The sequence below is a fragment of the Thalassophryne amazonica genome, unplaced genomic scaffold, assembly GCF_902500255.1.
Source record: "Thalassophryne amazonica unplaced genomic scaffold, fThaAma1.1, whole genome shotgun sequence".
NCBI lineage: Eukaryota > Metazoa > Chordata > Actinopteri > Batrachoidiformes > Batrachoididae > Thalassophryne > Thalassophryne amazonica.
Window position 1 is genome coordinate 202,501 of NW_022986257.1, and position 15,826 is coordinate 218,326.

Genomic DNA, 15,826 nt, shown 5'->3' on the forward strand with positions numbered 1-15,826 from the left:
TTAGCAAAAAGGAAAGTTTTAAGCCTAATCTTAAAAGTAGAGAGGGTGTCTGTCTCCCTGATCTGAATTGGGAGCTGGTTCCACAGGAGAGTAGCCTGAAAGCTGAAGGCTCTGCCTCCCATTCTATGCTTACAAACCCTAGGAACTACAAGTAAGCCTGCAGTCTGAGAGCGAAGCGCTCTATTGGGGTGATATGGTACTACGAGGTCCGTAAGATAAGATGGGACCTGATTATTCAAAACCTTATAAGTAAGAAGAAGAATTTTAAATTCTATTCTAGAATTAACAGGAAGCCAATGAAGAGAGGCCAATATGGGTGAGATATGCTCTCTCCTTCTAGTCCCCGTCAGTACTCTAGCTGCAGCATTTTGAATTAACTGAAGGCTTTTTAGGGAACTTTTAGGACAACCTGATAATAATGAATTACAATAGTCCAGCCTAGAGGAAATAAATGCACGAATTAGTTTTTCAGCATCACTCTGAGACAAGACCTTTCTGATTTTAGAGATATTGCGTAAATGCAAAAAAGCAGTCCTACATATTTGTTTAATATGCGCTTTGAATGACATATCCTGATCAAAATGACTCCAAGATTTCTCACAGTATTACTAGAGGTCAGGGTAATGCCATCCAGAGTAAGGATCTGGTTAGACACCATGTTTCTAAGATTTGTGGGGCCAAGTACAATAACTTCAGTTTTATCTGAGTTTAAAAGCAGGAAATTAGAGGTCATCCATGTCTTTATGTCTGTAAGACAATCCTGCAGTTTAGCTAATTGGTGTGTGTCCTCTGGCTTCATGGATAGATAAAGCTGGGTATCATCTGCGTAACAATGAAAATTTAAGCAATACCGTCTAATAATACTGCCTAAGGGAAGCATGTATAAAGTGAATAAAATTGGTCCTAGTACAGAACCTTGTGGAACTCCATAATTAACTTTAGTCTGTGAAGAAGATTCCCCATTTACATGAACAAATTGTAATCTATTAGACAAATATGATTCAAACCACCGCAGCGCAGTGCCTTTAATACCTATGGCATGCTCTAATCTCTGTAATAAAATTTTATGGTCAACAGTATCAAAAGCAGCACTGAAGTCTAACAGAACAAGCACAGAGATGAGTCCACTGTCCGAGGCCATAAGAAGATCATTTGTAACCTTCACTAATGCTGTTTCTGTACTATGATGAATTCTAAAACCTGACTGAAACTCTTCAAATAGACCATTCCTCTGCAGATGATCAGTTAGCTGTTTTACAACATCCCTTTCAAGAATTTTTGAGAGAAAAGGAAGGTTGGAGATTGGCCTATAATTAGCTAAGATAGCTGGGTCAAGTGATGGCTTTTTAAGTAATGGTTTAATTACTTAAAGCGACACTACCAGACCAAAATCTCTCATCAGCCGTTAAAATTTTTACCGAAAACCAGCTGAATTTATTGAATGGTGTCCACTCAGTTGTGCCTTACAGTTTTGAAAAAATTTTATCAAACAAAGCAGCAGTCTGAGCCATTCCTAAACAATGAAAAAAATCGACGAGAGGGTGGGCGACTCCTCACTCAAAGACTGCCCACAGGCGAATGACGTAACCGACAGGCGTGAAAAAACTCTCGCATGCCCACAAGGGTTCAAGCATGTCTGATGTAATCACATGTGATTCAAATCCATATGGTTTTTGAAAAAAATAATAAGGTCAGATACTTTTCTAATAGACCTCGTATATAATATAATAAGTAATAAGACATAAGAAGGATAAGACATCACAGGAGAAGACTGTTATTAAACACAAAGGAACCAACTATTTTGTAAGCTGCGATGAACGTTGCGAAGACCGGCTAGATAAGCAAACGTTAGCTGTTAGGTATAACTAACTGTACCCCACTCCTCCAATATTTACTTAAATATAATGATATTAAAAAGGGGGGAAAAAGAAAAAGCATCTAGAAATGTATATGGAGACATAAGTACATATATCTGCAGAAAAGAGAAAAACGGCGGGCGTTTTAATCACAAAACCTGCAGCTGCCAGCGTTACACATCTTGCTGTATCTTCTTCTGCTATATTTTTAACACAGTATTAGGAAACTTTGCCCTCATGTGGGAACACATGTAATTACAGCTGATCATCCCAGTAACCACTTAAAGCGTTAAACATTAAATTAGCATATATATATGTTTGGTTTCTGAGTTGTATTTTATTTGCTGATGACACGACTGTGTTTTGTAGTAGGGATCATTTGGGAGAGGTTCTGGACACGGAGAGGGAACTACAGATGTTTAAGGAATGGTTTGATTCTAACAAATTGTCGCTTCACTTTGGTAAAACAAAGTGCATCATATTTGGTAATAAACCCAGGAACGCGTGTAGAAATTTAAGAGTACACAATGCTGAAATTGAACTCGTAAATGAAACTAAATTTCTAGGGGTTTTCACTGACAATAAATTGAGTTGGAAAACACATAAATTATGTTAAATCTAAAATGTCAAAGATCACTGCCATTTTGTATAAAGCATAAGACTTCATCTCCCAACACTCAGTTACTTTATATCATTCATTACTTGTTCCATACATGACCTACTATATTAAAGTTTGGGGAACAACCTACAAAAACCAATACAAATCCTATATTTTTACTTCAAAAGAAAGCTATAAGCCTTATTGTGAGCCAACAATTCTTTTGTGCGTTTGCATATTCTGAAATTTTGGGACTTGATTGATCCCTTCACTGGCTTCCTGTCCCAGTGAGATCAGATTTTAAGGTTCTGCTACTAACCTATAAAATTATTCATGGACTGGCACCTCCCTACCTAGCTGACCTAATTAAACCTTACGTACCGGCCTGGGCTTTACGTTCTCAGGGTGCAGGACTACTTTGTGTCCCTAAGGTGAATAAGAAGTCTGCGGGTCACAGAGCTTTCTCTTATCGTGCCCCTGTTCTGTGGAATGATCTCCCTGTATCAATAAAACAGTCAGATTCTGTGGAGACTTTCAAGTCCAGACTAAAGACGCACTTATTTTCCCTTTCATATGTCTAGCATACTGGTACAGTTATGTTTTACGCTTTTTACTCTTTTAATACATTTATTAGTAATTAGAGCGGGCTGTGGCCTCAACTTTACCTAAATTCTGGGTCTTTTAGTGAAGTTTAGGGCTAGTGGCCAGTGATCACCTTAGTACTTCTCTGTTTTTCTTGTTGTTTAATGCTGACAGATTATACAATATTTTTTGTCTTTCTGATGCCTGATTCTGTTTTTTCTATGTTTAAGGTGCAGCTCCATCCAGAGATGGGAGTTGTATTTGTGTTGGCGATTCCTCCTGTCCTGTGCACCAATAGCATTTCTTGTATACTCGTCCATCAACTGTTCTGTGAATTGTTCTGTAATTTATGTTTGTATCATGGCCCAAGCAGAGGGTCACCCCTTTGAGTCTGGTCTGCTTGAGGTTTCTTCCTCAGAGGGAGTTTTTCCTTACCACTGTTGCTCTGGGGGTTGGTAAGGTTAGACCTTACCTGTGTGAAGCGCTTTGAGGCACCTCTGTTGTGATTTGGCGCGATATAAATGAAAATAAATTGAAATTGAAATTACACCATAATACAAATTACACTCAAGGTGAAAAATAGACTTCTGCCACAACGCGTCCAGGACCTATTTAGAATGAGGGACTCCAGTTATAATTTACAAGGAACATTATTATTTCAGAAATCAAAGGCTCGAACTACTGTAAAAAGTCATTCTATTTCTGTTAAAGGTGTAAATATTTGGAATAATTGCCTGGATAATATAAAATCACTCTGTAGTTTGGTCGACTTTAAAATGCTTTACAAAAATTATTTGATTACTTGCTATAGCATGTTAAATTAGGTTTACTGATTCTGTTTTGTCTTTTTTTGGTGCACTGCTGTTTGCATGTTTGTGTTTTTTGAAATTCTAATTCATGGATCAATGTATACTTTGTATTCGTTATGATGGGTATACTCGTATGTACAGTGTTACATATACGAGGGCTGTCCGTAAAGTATAGGTCCTTTTTATTTTTTTCAAAAACTATATGGATTTCATTCATATGTTTTTACGTCAGACATGCTTGAACCCTCGTGCGCATGCGTGAGTTTTTCCACGCCTGTCGGTGACGTCATTCGCCTGTGAGCACTCCTTGTGGGAGGAGTCGTCCAGCCCCTCGTCGGAATTCCTTTGTCTGAGAAGTTGCTGAGAGACTGGCGCTTTGTTTGATCAAAATTTTTTCTAAACCTGTGAGACACATCGAAGTGGACATGGTTCGAAAAATTAAGCTGGTTTTCAGTGAAAATTTTAACGGCTGATGAGAGATTTTGAGGTGATTCTGTCGCTTTAAGGACTTTTCACGGTGCGAGATGTCGTGCAGCGCTCTCAGCCGCCGTCGTCAGCCTGTTTCAAGCTTAAAACCTCCACATTTCAGGCTCTATTGATCCAGGACGTCGTGAGAGAACAGAGACATTTCAGAAGAAGTCGGTTTCAGCATTTTATCCGGATATTCCACTGTTAAAGGAGATTTTTTTAATGAAAGACGTGCGGACGGATCCGCGCGTCGGGACGCAGCCGGCGCGGCGGCACAGGAAAAACACCTCCGTGTTGATAACCATTTGTTAAAATCCAGTTGGCTTTTGATGGCTTTCAGTGGAGTGAGTATATGAGAAATTGTTTATCAGCTGGAGATGTTCCAACTTGTCCTTAAGGCTTCCAACAGAGGTGTTTTTCCTGTGACGGAGCGTCGCGGCGGCTGCGAGCCGACGCTGCAATCCGCCCGCACGTCTTTCATTAAAAAAATTTCCTTTAACAGTGGAATATCCGGATAAAATGCTGAAACCGACTTCTTCTGAAACTTCTCTGTTCTCTCACGACGTCCTGGATCAATAGAGCCTGAAATGTGGAGGTTTTCAGCTTGAAACAGGCTGATGACGGCGGCTGAGAGCGCTGCGCGACGTCTCGCACCGTGAAAAGTCCTTAAAGCGACAGAATCACCTCAAAATCTCTCATCAGCTGTTAAACTTTTCACTGAAAACCAGCTTAATTTTTCGAACCGTGTCCACTTCGATGTGTCTCACAGGTTTAGAGAAAATTTTGATCAAACAAAGCGCCAGAGGGTTCAAGCATGTCTGACGTAAAAACATATGAATGAAATCCATATAGTTTTTGAAAAAAATAAAAAGGACCTATACTTTACGGACAGCCCTCGTATATGTATAATTTTAATTTTTTGTTAAAGATGTAGGTGTTTACAAACTTTAGCTTCTCCTTGCAAGTTTTTTTGTTGTTCTGGATCTGTGTGTGCCAAATAAATTCATTCATTCATTCAAATCAAACCCGCTCCTAATTATTCAGACTTTTAGGACTTAATAAAGTTTAAAGTGGTGAGTTGTATAAAACTACAGACCTGGTGCAATGAACCGAGTGACAGAGACCAAACCCTTAATGTGAAAGCATCATTTTAACATCTCATACTATTAATAAAGGCTCTTCTTCTTTGTCTTTCGGCTGTTCCTGTTAGGGGGCGCCACGGCAGATCAATCGTTTCCATCTCACCCTGTCCTCTGTATCTTCCTCTGTCACACCAACCACCTGCATGTCCTCTCTCAGCACATCCATGTCCTCCTCTTCTTCATTGTCTTCGCCCAGCAGTAGCCCAATTTCCACCGGCACCCTGTTGGGCAATAACACCGGTGGCGGACGTTGTTAACCCGGGCCGCGACCGATCCGGTATGGGAATTTGATTCTGAGTCTGCATAGTTGGGTTGGCTTGTTTTACGCCGGATGCCCTTCCTGACACAACCCTCCTCATTTATCTGGGCTTGGGACCGGCACTCAGAATGTACTGGCTGCACACCCCATGTGGCTGAGTTATACTATTAATAAAGGCTACTGGAACTCAATGCGCTAAAAACGTCTTTCAGCTCCTCCCCTATTTTTCCACTTGGGGACACCGCAGCAGAGCTGATCATGTTTGATGCTGGATTCCTGACACAACTCCACATGATGTGGACACGGAAATATAGACCTGGAATGGACGTGCGCGCCTCAATCTATTAGTGTCGCTCAGGACAGGAAGGCCCCATTACTAAGGGTGGAGATGTGCAGATCATCAATAATAAACTGACCGCTTTTTTTGCACTAGCGTCGCTATTTCTCAACGGATTTTAATAAAAGTAGGCTTGTTTTAAAGCCCTTTAATTGCTCTTTCTAATGAACCCATACATGTCTGGGTAGAAAAAAATGTTTTATGTAAAGTGTGCAAATTTGGGGGAAATATGACATTCTGTTCATTTACTGTGATGGGTTTTTTTTCCTGTCATCATAATTCTGGATGTATTTTTATAAATGAGGCCTTGTAAGTTGTATTCAAGCTGATGAAAAGCTCTAATGAACCCATACATGCCTGGATTAACAATCCTTATGTATTAAAATATAAATCTGAAGTCTTACCATTGTGCTAATTTACTTTGCTTTTTCCTCTGTAATTTTATTGCCAGTCTTTTAATGACAACAACATATATATGATTTTTTACTAACATTTTATTCCAAGTAGATATAAAGCCATTCAGAATTTAAGACTTCTGACCCTCAGTCAGGGTAAAAAGTACCTCCTCCAACCACACTGTTATAATTTAAATGCCGCCTGTGACCACATGTACATATCATATTAAACAACACTGCAAGTATATAGACATAAATATATTTAAACATTTTTGTTTCTGTATCTGTATGCATGTGAACGCAGCTTAATGAAAAGAACTTATCGTGTTGAGTTACAGTCTCAGTATATCGATATTAAATTCAGACTTTAAAATAGACGTTTGTTTTACATAATTACATTAAAGCTCTTGTACAGTTCATTTTAGTTTTGAAGAATTTGTTTTTGTAGTTGGTGCAGTTGATGGTGAAGCTCTGGCTGCCTTTTTTCCCCTCATTTCTCTTCTGTTTAACAGGTTCCTGAACTGGCTCAAGGTGCTCTGTCCACCCTTAGTTACGGCCGCCGTGCAGCACGCCGCTAGTCACGTGACGTCCATTCCAGGTCTATATTTCCATGGATGTGGAGACCGGAAGCAAGTACACGGACCACTTGGCCACCAGGAGCCTGTACTGGAACCCATTACACCAATGAGACGGCAGATACGGACAATTTACACATGGACATGAGTTCTACCACGCTAAAATATATATAAAAATAAACAAATAAATCTTTTTAAAAATAATTAAAAATAAATAAAATGAAGCAATACGGACAACAAAATTCTGAGACCATGCTGAAAAACAGCAGCGTCATAATAAGAACTCTTTGTACGAGGTCCACTGGTTCTCACCTGGCTCTATCAGATGTCAAAAACTGAATCTGCAGCAGATTTGAGAGCGTTATGGACCCGCTGACTGACTCTGAGACGCCGAGCTTCACCTGCTTCTCACACGAACGCCAACATCATAAAACGTGCGACTGACACACAGAAAAGCTGATCGGGGTCAGTCGGACGACTGTCTACAACAGTGTGTTTAGTGTCTCAGCCGCGTTACTACACTGTGGACTCACCGTTTGATGTTGCCAAACATCTGTGCATGACCGAGGAACTTCCCAAAATCGATGTGGAACATGTGACCGCTGGTTTTCAGCATGATGTTGTCATTGTGGCGATCGCAGATTCCCAGGATGTAGGTTGCCACGCAGCAGCCGGCACAAGAGTAGATGAAGTTCTCCACCGCCTGAGGAACAGTTCAGGTCAGAGGTCAGGGAAACCACACAGAAGGTCAGAGGTCAATGACATTAGGTCCACCACTCCGACGTGTCGGCCTGCTCACTTTGTCGTACTGCTCCTCGGTGGGATTGTGCTTCTGCAGCCAGTCGGCCAGCGGTCGGTCTTTGAAGGATCCAGTGACTCCGTGTTCCACCTGGATCTTCCTTAGCGTCTCGGCTTGAGGAATCATCTCCACCATACCTGAGGAGGCCATACGCCTGTCAGTCATCTTCACCACACTGCCATCACACACGCTGACTGTGACCCTGACCCAGACTCACCATCAGATCCAGGTGGATCTACATTAAACCACTCACATATTACAACCGTCAACCACACGGCCTCCAGGGGGCACTGCAGGTTCCCACTCACCTCGACCTCTACCAGTAGAGAAACATTTGAAGATGACCATCCTCATGTCCAGACCCTCTTGGATCCAGATCTTGTTCATGATACGGATGACCTGCAGAGTCAGCATGTCCTGTCTCAGGTCATCTCCTGACTGGACAACAAAACAGAGACACACAGGTTCAAAGGTCAAACAGGTCTGTACTCATGTTGCACTGTGGGCCTTTTCGTCTGTCCTCTTGTCCCCTAAAGGTCAGTCGGAACCTCAGCAGTAATTGCTCAGAAAAATATGATCCCAGGAACAAGGCAGGTACCCAGTTATAGCTGGGTGGTCCTCATCCAGGGACACAGACCTGGAACTAAACCAGACTCTATATGTCGGTACTTCAACACCCCAGAGCCAGAACTGGATTAATCTGTCCTGTCCAGATCATGTCTCAGTCATGTGATTATTCTCAGATGAAGGTGTGATCAGTCTCATACTGATTTATGTCTGTTGCCTGATTTTCTTTGACAGAAACATTAGAGATTAAAGCAGAAACATGAAGACGACTCGTGGACATCGTTCAGAAGAGACGTGTTTCCAGAGTGCCACGTGGAAAACTTGTCTGATACCTTGAAGATGACGCTGACATTGTCTCCCAGAGGGTTTTTGAAGGACAGCTTTAGAGGAACGGCATTGGAGTTGAAGAAGGAACAAGACTGCAAAATAAAACACACACAGACCACTTCATTAAAGACAGCCACAGCACGTCGGAGTCTTTGGTCGGCAGTCAGGTTAAAGACAGCCACAGCACGTCGGAGTCTTTGGTCGGCAGTCAGGTTAAAGACAGCCACAGCACGTCAGAGTATTTGGTCGGCAGTCAGGTTAAAGACAGCCACAGCACGTCAGAGTCTTTGGTCGGCAGTCAGGTTAAAGACAGCCACAGCACGTCAGAGTCTTTGGTCGGCAGTCAGGTTAAAGACAGCCACAGCACGTCAGAGTCTTTGGTCGGCAGTCAGGTTAAAGACAGCCACAGCACGTCAGAGTCTTTGGTCGGCAGTCAGGTTAAAGACAGCCACAGCACGTCAGAGTCTTTGGTCGGCAGTCAGGTTAAAGACAGCCACAGCACGTCGGAGTCTTTGGTCCACAGTCAGATTCCTGCTCAGCGCACAATGGTTTCGGTGAGGGCTTCGGGGATCTGATCCATGAAGCATCACAGGTCTAATTCCAGCATCACATGGGACAACACAGCAGCAAATGAAGCAGACTGGACTGGACATCTGGTTAGGACTGGACTGTACAGAATGTGTTGGGGTTCAGCCTCATCGTGTTGCATCAGCTCAACTCACTGGACTCAGATGTTCAGGTGCACTTTATAACAAAGTTCTTTAAGCTTGAAACATCCGTAACCAGCTCAGCCGCCAGTCCTTCATCAGGTCCATAGTCCACATGGTTAGAAATGCATGGTCAGACCACTTTCTTTGGGGTGTCATTCTATCTTGACCTCAGCAGCAGTGACTGTGCAGATTTTCATGTTGTTGCATTATCGTGATGTAATGCATCCCGATCTCGATGTACCGTCTCACATTGAGACGTGCTGCTCCGCGGTGCCTTACCTGGATGTTGATGCCTTTGACGAGCAGCGCTGGATTCAGAGGAAGCCGACAGCTGCTGTTAACTGAGAAGAAGTGCTTCATCTCCTCCAAACTCTCCTTCAGGACAACCTGAAGACACAGACACAAAGTCAAGGTTATGTTTGGTTCCTGTAAGAACACGTCCAGCATTTATCAAACTATGTAGGTGAACAACGGCTGAAAGCAAAGAGAACCCAAAGCTGCTTCACTGGATGTTTGACTGAACCACGCAGGTGATGTCACACTAAGATCTGAGGGTCAGTCGTCTCCACGGTAACTACACCCACCTGTCTGCTGGAGAGCGGCGCGTCTCGTACTTTCTGAGCCACTTTGGTGAGGACTGACACCATCCAGCACTGGCGGTCGAACTCATCGCGGAGGCGGCAGCCCACACAGCAGAGCAGCGCTCCCAGGAGCTGCTGATAGCGAGCGCTGAACTGACTGTCCTGCAGGTTGTCCTTCAGCAGCCTGCAGGACACAAACCAGTCTGAGATCCTGCTCAGTATCGCTATAAATGTACAGACAGCTGATACCTCAATTCCAAATCCGAAAATGGAACTGGAACCGAGCAAAAACAGACCTACAGATCTGTACATACCCAGACGTGAACTTTGATTTGAACAATAATTAAATTAGAATCTAGTCCAAAAGTAACCCAATGGCCCAAAGCAAAATACACCTGATATAAAGTACAGCAGGCCAGAATCATAAAGGAGCCAGCTGCATAAAGTGCTACTCAGAGATTAAGAGGTGCATCAAGCAACAGCTGCCTCTTATGACCCAGAATTAACTCATTAGCTTGAGCTCAAAATGAAGAGAAACAACAAATGATCAGCAAAAAAAGAGCTCACTTGTGGATCACAAGCATGGCTCATCAAACCCCGACGTGAGGTCCATTAAACCCAGAGATCGGGTCCATTAAACCCAGAGATCGGGTCCATTAAACCCAGAGCACTGGCTGCTTCAGCTTGGGTTCAATCATGAACCATGGACACAAGTACTCATGGCGTAGTTCAAAATTAGAAGTATTCCACCTTGCGTGGCGTGATGCTATCTTAGACTATAAGCATGCATTATTGGCTACAAAGTGAACTTACTACTCTGATTTGATCAACAAAAACAAGCATAAATCAAAGTTCTTGTTCCACATGGTGGCAACACTTATTCATGGACAACCACCTGTAGTTCACTCTCCTTTTACAGCACAAGATTTCCTGGATTACTATGAGAAGAAAATAGAAGACATCAGGTTAAACATATCCCAGCATGCCTTAACCCAGCCACTACACCCTGCTATTGATGTGGGCGCCACTACTGAGGTATTACCTAGATTTACAGAATTTGATAGTATCTCACTAGGCATGCTGCCGAAACTCATAACGTCAACAAAAAGCACAACCTGTTTATTTAATCCTATACCAACAAAACTGTTTAAGGACCTGTGGTCCACTCTTGGGCCGACTGTGCTGGAAATTATTAATCTTTCTTTAACTTCTGGATCTGTTCCTAAATGTTTCAAATCTGCAGTGATTAAACCATTACTTAAGAAACCTAATCTTGACCCTAGTGTATTAAAAAACTATCAGCCAATATAAAATTTATCATTTTGTTCTAAAATTCTGGAAAAAGTGGTTTCAGGGCAGCTCTTGGACTATCTTACTGAAAATAATCTCTGAGCCACTGCAGTCTGCTTTTAGAAAATATCATTCCACAGAGACGGCTCTCACTAAAGTGGTGAATGATCTTCTGCTTACAATGGATTCGGACACCACTACGGTTCTGTTGCTGTTAGATCTCAGTGCTGCATTTGATACAATGGATCATCATATTCTACTTGATAGGCTGGAAAATCATTTTGGGATTACTTGGAGTGCCCTTGCATGGCTGACATCATACTTGACCAGTCGTTCTCACTGTGTTTTGTACAATAACACTACCTCTAACCTTACTGACATGAAATTTGGGGTTCCACAGGGGTCCGTCTTAGGCCCCCTGCTTTTCTCCCTTTATATATCACCCTTGGGCACATATTATGGCATTCTGCGATTACCTTTCATTGCTATGCTGATGATACCTGGTTATACCTGGTTAAACTGGATAAGCAGGTCAATGCGGCTGTTAAATCCAGCTTTTATCATCTTCGTCTTTTAACCAAAATTAAATAAATTTTATCCTTTTCAGACTTGGAGCGCGTCATGCATGCTTTTATTTCTTCACGCCTGGACTACTGCAATTCACTCTTTTTCGGAATTAATCAAAATACACTTCACAGATTGCAGTTAGTCCAGAACGCTGCTGCACGCCTCTTAACTAGGAGCAAAAAACATGAACATATTACACCCATTCTTGCATCTTTGCACTGGCTCCCTGTTAATTTTAGAATTGATTTTAAAATTTTATTATTTGTTTTTAAAGCTTTAAACGGACTGGCGCCACAATACATTGTAGACCTCCTCAAAATCTACTCCCCAGCGCGCGCTCTGAGGTCTGAGGGCCAGCTCCAGCTCGTGGTGCCTAGGACGAGACTCAAGACCAGGGGGAACAGGGCCTTCTCTGTGGCTGGGCCTAGACTCTGGAACGCTCTGCCTCTCCACATTCGAACAGCCCCCATAGTGGAGTGTTTTAAGTCTTGTCTGAAGACCCACTTTTATTCTCTGGCTTTTAGCTCTGCGTGAGTTGTATGGTCCTCTGTTGTCTTTTGGCCCAGTGTTTTATTTATTTATTGTTTTATTGTTTTTATGTTCATTTATTAGTATCTGAGTTGGTTTATTGTCTTGTATAGTTTGTATAATCGTTTTTATGTGCAGCACTTTGGAAACTGTTCTGTTGTTTAAATGTGCTATATAAATAAAATGGATTGGATTGGATTATACATGCTGATAACTGCTGGTAATCTCATCCACATAAAATCCTTAGAAGATTGTCTTGCATCAACAAAAACTCAGCTTGGGACTCCAGCAAGGGCAGTCGCATTCCTCCCCTGTCCTCTCCTCCTTCTCTGTTCTCCATCTCTGCTCCAACCTTCAAAGTCCCAGCTTCACCAGACTGTGAATTCTTCAAATTAAGGTTTGGATTAACTATGTAATTGATCAGCTGGTCTCTCCACACTATTGACAATTTTGTCAACAAGAAAATCAGGGCTGTGGGGCCCTGCGTGCCCCGATGGAACCTACCCCTGTGGGCTATGTTCTCGACGCCTAGGAGAAGTGGCGCGTGGTATGCTTGGCTCCACTCACTGTGGAAGACATTGAGAATTTATTTCTATTCACTTTTATGGTGGGAGGTTTGGCGCTGATTGCTTTGTGTGCTGCCCTGACCTACAGGAATATTAGCAAGACGGCTGCTACCAGAATATCGTCCCCTCATCTTTCCGTCATAATTAATGAGTTGGGAAAGGCAACAATCTCAGACTGCGTTAACTCTTGAACTGAAATGCAAAATGTGCTGCTGAGGACAGGAGAATATTCTTCATAAATTTGGACTCTAGACTGCCAGAGGTGCAGTAAATGGAATTCTGTATCAACATTTAACATCAACATGGCAGCCTTATCGGCTCCTGAAGGTCAAATGCCCTGCTCTTCTCCCAGAAGGCTCTATAGCCTTGGTGAAGGAATTCAGCTCCCTCTTCTTATCCATCTAGCCCACTCAAGCCTGCTGTTGCCTAGCAAAACTAGACTTTACGCACACATGGACAGGAACTGACATAACGCATATCTCCCTCCCTCTGTCCCTACTACCACCCCCCCCGGTGTCTTTCCTCTACCCTTACCCTGGCTTCCTCCCTGCCACCCTAGAGGCAGCGTGACGTTTGCTGCTGTAGCCTTCAATTCCCCAAGCTGGGCAGCGCAGGCCCCTCCAGCTGCAGCCTTCAGCCACTTTGCCTCACCTTCCACCTGTGAAATCTAGCGAAGATTCGTCCCATCCTGTCTATGGCTGATGCTGAGACCCTGATTCATGCGTTTGTCTCTTCTAGATTGGACTACTGCAATGTTCTATTTTCTGGTTTACTGCAGTCCAGCATTAGGGCTCTCCAATTGGTTCAAAATGCTGCAGCCAGACCTTTGACACGAAGCAGAAAGTTCGACCACATTACACCCATTTTGGCGTCTCTTCACTGGCTTCCTGTCCCAGTGAGATCAGATTTTAAGGTTCTGCTACTAACCTATAAAATTATTCATGGACTGGCACCTCCCTACCTAGCTGACCTAATTAAACCTTACGTACCGGCCTGGGCTCTGCATTCTCAGGTGAAGGACTACTTTGTGTCCCTAGGGTGAATAAGAAGTCTGCGGGTCACAGAGCTTTCTCTTATCGTGCCCCTGTTCTGTGTAATGATCTCCCTGCGTCAATAAAACAGTCAGATTCTGTAGAGACTCAAGTCCAGACTTAAGATGCACTTATTTTCCCTTTCGTATGGCTAGCATACTGGCATAGTATGTTACTATGCTTTTTACTCTTTTAATTCATTTTACTAGTAAACGGAGCATGCCGCGGCCTAAACTTTACCTAAATTCTGGGTCTTTTAGTGAAGTTTAGGGCTAGCGGCCGGCGATCACCTTAGTATTTCGTCTGTTTTTCTTGTTGTTTAATGCTGACAAATTATACTGTATTTGTTGTAGGGCTGAAACGATTCATCGAGTAATTTGAATAATTCAATTGCAAAAAATTCTTTGCTTCATTTAAAGCTGTAGTACATATGCCAGGCCTGTATGTGGCACTGTAACGCTCCCACAAAAAACAGAAGAAGACCATAGCGCTAATCAATGTAGCAGGTGATGCTACACTGCTAAGTCTGCAAAGCCACATGCTGAGTAAAATAAAGCCTTTTAAGAGAAAGGGTCCGTGCGGATCGTCTGAAATGGGCTTATTGCGCATTTAAAGTGAAGCAGTGTATTTGTATATATTTTTTTTAAAAACATTTTGCTCCACTGGCCGTGGACGCCACTTTAAATGAGTCATGTTTAATGATTAAAAAAGTTTAAAAAGTTTAATTCAGATTTGGTAAGAGTTTTTATCAACAGGCAGCTTTTGTGGAAACGCTGCAATCCACAGCCGTTTTTCAAAGGCTGTGTTATTCGCCAAGTATCCACAGGAAACAAAGAATTTGACTTTGATTGAGCATGTCTAACTGTACACTAAACACTGAATGAAGCACAGTGATAAAAAGTGCAAATGAAATATGCAATAAGAAGGAAAAAAAGAATGCACTGTCCACAGACTGAAGATTTCACAGACTGACTGGGCTTATGTTTTTGCAAAGCTCTAAAACTCTTAATATGAAAAAAAATTAATAACCCGGCAAAACAGAGAGAGGGAACACCCTAAACTTAAAAATCTGCATGATGGCACAGCAACATTGTGCCACTGCTTAGGGAGAGCCCTGCCACTACCGACATTGTTTAAAAACACAAAGGTACTTTTTATCCGATTACTCGATTAATCGATAAAATAATTGATAGAATATTCGATTCCAAAAATATTCAATAGCTGCAGCCGTAATTTGTTGTCTTTCTGATGCCTGATTCTGTTCTTTCTCTCTGTTTGAGGTGTGGCTCCATCCAAAGATGGGGGTGGTGTCTGCTTCTGTAACCCTCTTGTCCTGTGCACCGACAACATTTCCTGTATATTTGTTTTGTGAACTGTTCTGTAATTTATGTCTGTATCATGGCCCAAGCAGAGGGTCACCCTTTTGAGCCTGGTCTGCTTGAGGTTTCTTCCTCAGGGGAAGTTTTTTCTTACCACTGTTGCCTGTGTTCTTGCTCTGGAGGTCGGTAAGGTTAGACCTTACTTGTGTGAAGCGCCTTGAAGCAACTTTGTTGTGAGTTGGTGCTATATCAATGAAAATAAATTAAAATTGGAAAAAACTTTGACACTAAAACGCGAACAGCAGGTTCAGTGGTACAAAAAAGAAAAAATGTGTTGTGGACACCATGGAAGTTTTGTCAAATTAAAATCAAATTGCAGCTGACCAGAAGAGGTAATGGGCAATGCGAATGTCCCCGATGGCTCGCCGCAGGAGGAATCGAATGAGGGAGCTGTCGAGGTAACACTCGTACTTCAAAGCCTGACAGGAAGATACACAGTTCAGAGTTACGCTGCACTCAA

General features: G+C 42.5%; 1 protein-coding gene across 2 annotated transcripts in view; it reads right to left on the reverse strand.

Annotated features, from left to right (window-relative positions):
- Nucleotides 1–15,826, reverse strand: part of pik3c2b (phosphatidylinositol-4-phosphate 3-kinase, catalytic subunit type 2 beta) — a 186,716-nt gene that overhangs the window by 69,654 nt on the left and 101,236 nt on the right. For both annotated transcript variants that reach the window (XM_034165394.1, XM_034165393.1), the window contains exons 18-24: nucleotides 15,691–15,785; nucleotides 10,009–10,189; nucleotides 9,704–9,811; nucleotides 8,720–8,806; nucleotides 8,129–8,258; nucleotides 7,821–7,957; nucleotides 7,555–7,724 (exon numbers count right to left, since the gene is read on the reverse strand). In XM_034165394.1, coding sequence (XP_034021285.1) covers nucleotides 7,555–7,724; nucleotides 7,821–7,957; nucleotides 8,129–8,258; nucleotides 8,720–8,806; nucleotides 9,704–9,811; nucleotides 10,009–10,189; nucleotides 15,691–15,785 — 908 coding nt within the window. The remainder of the gene's footprint in view (nucleotides 1–7,554; nucleotides 7,725–7,820; nucleotides 7,958–8,128; nucleotides 8,259–8,719; nucleotides 8,807–9,703; nucleotides 9,812–10,008; nucleotides 10,190–15,690; nucleotides 15,786–15,826) is intronic.